Consider the following 6,280-nt stretch of genomic DNA (forward strand, 5'->3'; position numbering starts at 1 on the left):
ACTGTTTGTATTAATATGGGTTTGAATAGTAAAAAATATTCACACTTCAGAGATTTTATGTACTAAAGACATAAAACCAGTGTGATATAGTTAGTACTCATTGGTGGTTTACTGTCACAATAGTTTTATATGCAGTCTTAAGTTATGCTAGAGATCTAATAATTACATTGAAATGAGAGAAAGGCTTTGATTGTCAAAATATTGGAGCTGAATAAGGATGAATTGCAGCAGTTTAGTTTATGTTAATTACAAACTGTTAATGACATAAGCAGATATTACTGATATTATAATGCTGTTTGTCATAACTGCCCATGACAATATCAACTAGTCTCATTTAACTAGACACTTTTGTAAGAGAATAGAATAAAGGATAGCTAAATTTGAATACCAGCTGGTTAAAACAAGTATCCCTATCAAAATGTGCCTCTATAAAAGTTTTAGCTGACTACTGTGTATGAATGTGTATCACTATTCAATAGGTGCTAATATAGGATTATATCCTTACCTTCTTTAATTAATCTTAATTTAAACAGTAAATCTTCTTTAACCTATATGTATTTTAATCTGTGTATATTTTTGTCTGTTAATTTTGTCTATGGCTATTGAAGAAGAAGAGAAGACTTATCATTCCGATTGAAGAGGTGTAACTGTTTAACATAACCGGTTATATATGTTTGAATCCCTCGTTAAAATTCAAAACCAACTTTCTGTATTTCTTTCAGGTGATACATATGTGTCAGAATGGGGAACAAATTAATATTTAAATGTCTTCTGCTGTTAAGTATAGTTATATTGGTACAGTGTTCCTCAGAGAGTCACCATTCTCCTAGTGGTATTAAGGGTAATAATACCAATCAGACCACCGATCATGGTATTCATGTCATTGTGTTCCGTCTTCATCATATTAAAACTACATTAGTATTTACATGTGTACTGATTCTTGCTGGGGCAGCTAAATTAGGTACGTCAAATGAACTTTTCTTTAATTTAGTTACAACTAACTAATATACTCTTTTAAAAATAACGCTCACTTATTATAATAGTATGCCAAATTACTAAATTATTAACTCAAGTCAGTCAAGAATTAATTTTTTTTTTTCATCATTATGAGCTCAAGTTTCAATCACAGACTGTGTCTTGAATGACATAAAGGTGCAGTCCCAAAAGGATTTTTTTTAAGCAATTCTGATTTGAAACATATTTAGAACTATTCAGTAATACTTCATAATATTAAAACCCACATCTAAAAGTTTGTGTCAATTTAGTTGGTTAATCAAATTACTCAAAAGTAATATTTTGAGTCTTAAAACTACCAAAAACAAATTATTCCTGCATATATTTTAAATATGCAAATGTAATTGATCTTGGATGAAAATTATGCTAATCTAGATTACTGATGCAGATTTTACTTTGATGAAAAATGTAATAAAACTAATTCCTGGCCATTTGGAACACATCTTTGAATGTCCGCCATATCTTGATGTAATAATGTAAATGTGGACTATGGTTAATTACAATAGTGTAACAATTATTTTTAATCTATTTCAGCCTTCAATTTTGCTGACTATTTATCATCTAAAGTGCCTGAATCCTGGTAGGTGGTTAATTAGTAATGAATTATATATATTTATTAAATGGATTTATTCTGAAAATGATATCCTTTCTTTACCTGTAAATTTTGCAAAACTGAAGACTTGCAGAAAAAAGGAGCAATGATATTGTCTGTACACAGAAGTCATTGTCATGATATTTTGTTTAAAGTGGACCACTCACCATAGCCATCACCAGTTGCGTAGGGTTGCAAATAAGAACAGCAGTCATAAGTTTCAAACACAACTTTGAACTCTTGACCAATTTCATTATTCGCAATGGTGTGAGGGCACCTTTAAATGGTTATTTGAGACTGGTGAGGTGGAGGGCAATAACCCTTTAATAATAGAGATAATGACCAACTGTTATCCCATTATTACAGATAATATATATATAGTATATAATAACAGATATATTCAGTATTTCATGATAATATCACTACAAATTATATATGCTCTAATTATTACAAAACTGGTAATTATGTGCTACACTGATTAATGTTGTACAAAAAGCAGATAGCCAGACTCGCTCTTATGTTAAAGTGACGTTCTTTCAAATTGACTTAAACTATGCATTTTATGAATTGCAAAAGTGGAAATGTAAGACATCAGACTGAAGATTGGAATGGTGCAAATGATACCATCAGTGCCCCAATACAAAAAAAGTTTAGAAAACATCTTCACAATCTCTTTAAGAAAGCTGGTAAAAATATAGTGTAATAATGAAAGTTACCAGACACAGTTATATCACACACAGTTTGTTTATGTCTTCTCGAATGAGGTTGTAAATAAAATTATAAACAGTCTATACCCTCTGAGTATTACTGCACGTAATCACGTTACTCTTTTATTGTAAGCTATATCTCATCACATCTTACATTGATGTAAATCTCAAACCTGATTAAAAAAACATCTGACTTAAGGATTGTTAAGAGACTTTCTAAACTTTTTATTTGTAACCGGGTTATTTATTTGCATCATTCGATTCCTACAGTTGTAGAAATGATAACGCAAAAAAAAATGACTTTAATTAATAGCAGCTTTTTCTAATGACAGTTTAAAAGGCTGATTGGAATTGCAAATTGAGCAAGCCACAGAAAAAGAAAAACCAACACAAAATTCACTCTGAGCAAACTCAAACCATGAAACAACCCCTCAATTTAATTGAAAATTGTCCTCTGCAACAACTAATTATATAATGATCATGTGGGCCTATATCAGCATAATTATCAATCTAAGAAATTATTAGTTTATAGCTGAAATTTCAATTAACATAAATAATTAAATTGTTTACCATAAAAAATATGGCAGTAGAGATATGTTTTGATCAGATTGTTCATTTTTTGTTTATTTTAGTATGTTGATTGTTGTTGGAACAATATTAGGAGCAATAATTGAGTAAGTATTGCACTTAATTCATTGTTCCTAATATATGTGATTGATTTAAGGTCAAAAGATAAGAAACAATCTTAGCATAAGGATAGCCTTGAGACAGTGTTTGAAGTTAAGATCCTAGGACATCCTAGCGCTAAGATTGTTTCGAGAATACAGAGCCTGAACTATTCAGAGAAAAAATTGTGTCCAATATACGGAATGATGATATCTTTCAGATATGTTTAGATAAAAATATAAGTTGGATAAAAAGAAACTTGACATGAATATGTATAAAAATATCTGTGTAGGTCCAAGAGTCTTACTAAACACAGTAAGCAGTTTTCAATGAACAGGATGGAGAAATCAAAAGGCAGAAAGATGTAATGTTCAATGTCTTTTTTGTAGATTCTCAAATGCTGGAGATGAAATTCCAACATTTTTTGAACCAAACCAATTTTTTATGTTTTTACTGCCACCGTAAGTATATTAAGTTATCATCTATGTTTATGTAAGGCTATTGATGTTTCTATGAATCATTGGGTGAGAGAGTTGAGTAAGGGTCACAGAATTGTCACGTTGACGCACAGTCAATTCCATCTCCATGTAAAATGAATACTGAAAGTTTAGGAGCTGGCGCAAGGCTTATGCCCTGTAGAACACCACCGTATGCATCTGATGTTTATGATAATGGGGATTAATTTGGTATGGATCTATTTTAGGATTATTTTGGAATCTTCGTTTAGTTTACATGATAGAACATTTATAGAAAATCTTGGCAGTATTTTACTTTTTGCTGTAGTGGTAAGTATTATTGTGTTCTGATTATTATTTTAGAGACAGTTTTTAATGATATTAATGAGTATTGTCTTGAGGTTTGATTTGATAGCACATCCATTATTTTATCCTGTTTTGTCGTACTTTCAAGGCATACTTTTTTATTTTATAGTATAGTTGACTCTATATAAATCTATTTAATTTACTAGCTGCTCGGACTAAATTTCAACCAGCTATGTCACTTTTCAAAATCAAAAGCAAACTTCCAGTTCCCCAACAAGTCAACAGAATCCTATTTCTCAATTGTCTGATATTAATCTAGTCCAATCAACTTGTAACAGAAAAATATTTCACATATATAATGTTTTATGTAGTTCATTTTGTATATTTTTTACATTATGATATGGTATAAAATTCTGTGTATAATGATGGATATGTTTTGATTATATATACTTTGTTTGTTTTAGGGCACAATTTTAGCATGTTTTATGTTGGGTGAGATTTTTTATTCCTAAATCTATTTATTCCTAAATCTATTTATTCTATTATGCAGTTTCATGGTCATTGGAACATATTTTGCATTTGGCATGCATAACCTTTTTAAGAAAGAAGAGGAAAGAAATGATGGCTCAAAGTGCCTGTGTTAGCAGTGATATTAATATAACCCAGATCATTTTGATAATGGCCTTAATCTGTGATTTAGATGTAAATAAATACTTAACTGAAAAAATAACTCTTCACATTGTTTGTTGCAATGTCCAAATTTGCTTAAATAATCAGCACCTTTATGAGATTCTGTGTTGAAATTATATATTTAAAAAAAAAGGTTAATGTGTTTTATAAAGATATACTGGTATATTCCAGGTGGAAGTCTATATGGTTTAGCTCAAGCTGGTGCTATGGGAACTATTGTTCCTATCAGTTTTGTACAAATGTTAGTTTTTACATCATTGATTGTAGCAGTAGATCCTGTTGCTGTAAGTTGTCACTATTTACATCTTCTCCATAAATCTTAGTAGATTTTTAGATAAAAATTTTGACTGATATTGATTAGAATCTTTACTCTTTTCAAGATATTTTTGCCACCTTAGGGTATCTTCTTGTTCATCAAATGATTTTAAAAACCATTCGTGACCTGGTATAACAACATGACAGCCACTCATTTGTACACAAGAACCTATTACAACATTACAACAGAACAGCAACCATCACCATCTTGAAATGTTCTACCTTAAGTCATACATTTCTTTCAATATTGCCCTCCTATAGGTTATAGAATTAAGAAACAGATGGAAGGTACAACTTCTATTCTATGTTATTATGGTGATAATATATATGTTAACTATAATTGTCTTTTGTAGGTTTTAGCTGTATTTGAAGAAATTGGTGTCAATCATGTATTATATTTTTTGGTATTTGGAGAATCTTTATTAAATGGTAAGAGATATTTTCTCCAAGATAGGCCTATTGAGTTTAACAATTTTTCAGAAATTTACTGTTGTAATTTAATATAATGTATATATAATGTAATATAAGGTTATAATGTAATTATTTATATATTTTAGATGGTGTTACTGTTGTAATTTATAATGTCATATAAGATTATAATGTAATTATTTATATATTATAGATGTAATATAATGTTGTAATTCAAAAATGTAATATAAGGTTATATTGTAATTATTTATATATTTTAGATGGTGTTGCTGTTGTTAATGTTGTAATTATAATGTAATATAAGGTTATAATGTAATTATTTATATATTTTAGATGGTGTTACTGTTGTAATTTATAATGTAATATAAGGTTATAATGTAATTATTTATAAATTTAGATGGTGTTACTGTTGTAATTATGATGTAATATAAGGTTATAATATAATTATTTATATATTTTAGATGGTGTTACTGTTGTAATTTAAAAATGTAATATAAAGTTATAATGTAATAATTTATATATTTTAGATGGTGTTATTGTTGTAATTTATAATGTAATATAAGGTTATAATGTAATGATTTTTATTTTAGATGGTGTTACTGTTGTAATTTATAATGCCATATAAGGTTATAATGTAATTATTTATATATTTTAGATGGTTTTACTGTTGTAATTTAAAAATGTCATATAAGGTTATAATGTAATTATTTATATATTTTAGATGGTTTTACTGTTGTAATTTATAATGTAATATAAGGTTATAATGTAATTATTTATATATTATAATGTAATATAAGGTTATAATGTAACTATTTATATATTTTAGATGGTGTTACTGTTGTAATTATAATGTAATATAAGGTTATAATGTAATGATTTTTATTTTAGATGGTGTTACTGTTGTAATTTATAATGTCATATAAGGTTATAATTTAATTATTTATATATTATAATGTAATATAAGGTTATAATATGATTATTTATTTATTTTAGATGGTTTTACTGTTGTAATTTAAAAATGTCATATAAGGTTATAATGTAATTATTTATATATTTTAGATGGTTTTACTGTTGTAATTTATAATGTAATATAAGGTTATAATGTA

The 6,280-nt window shown here is 27.8% G+C and overlaps 1 protein-coding gene across 1 annotated transcript; it reads left to right on the top strand.

Moving 5' to 3' along the window:
* Positions 1–741: 741 nt before the first annotated feature.
* Positions 742–5,472, top strand: LOTGIDRAFT_172492 (hypothetical protein; the record flags this gene model as incomplete). The annotated part of the gene is made up of 9 exons (XM_009049378.1): positions 742–961; positions 1,549–1,594; positions 2,946–2,987; positions 3,369–3,440; positions 3,683–3,764; positions 4,205–4,232; positions 4,602–4,714; positions 5,099–5,174; positions 5,435–5,472. 9 exons carry the CDS (start codon positions 742–744, stop codon positions 5,470–5,472), a joined length of 717 nt encoding a protein of 238 aa, XP_009047626.1.
* Positions 5,473–6,280: the final 808 nt, after the last annotated feature.

This window comes from Lottia gigantea (genome assembly GCF_000327385.1).
Source record: "Lottia gigantea unplaced genomic scaffold LOTGIsca_134, whole genome shotgun sequence".
NCBI classification, from domain to species: Eukaryota; Metazoa; Mollusca; class Gastropoda; family Lottiidae; genus Lottia; species Lottia gigantea.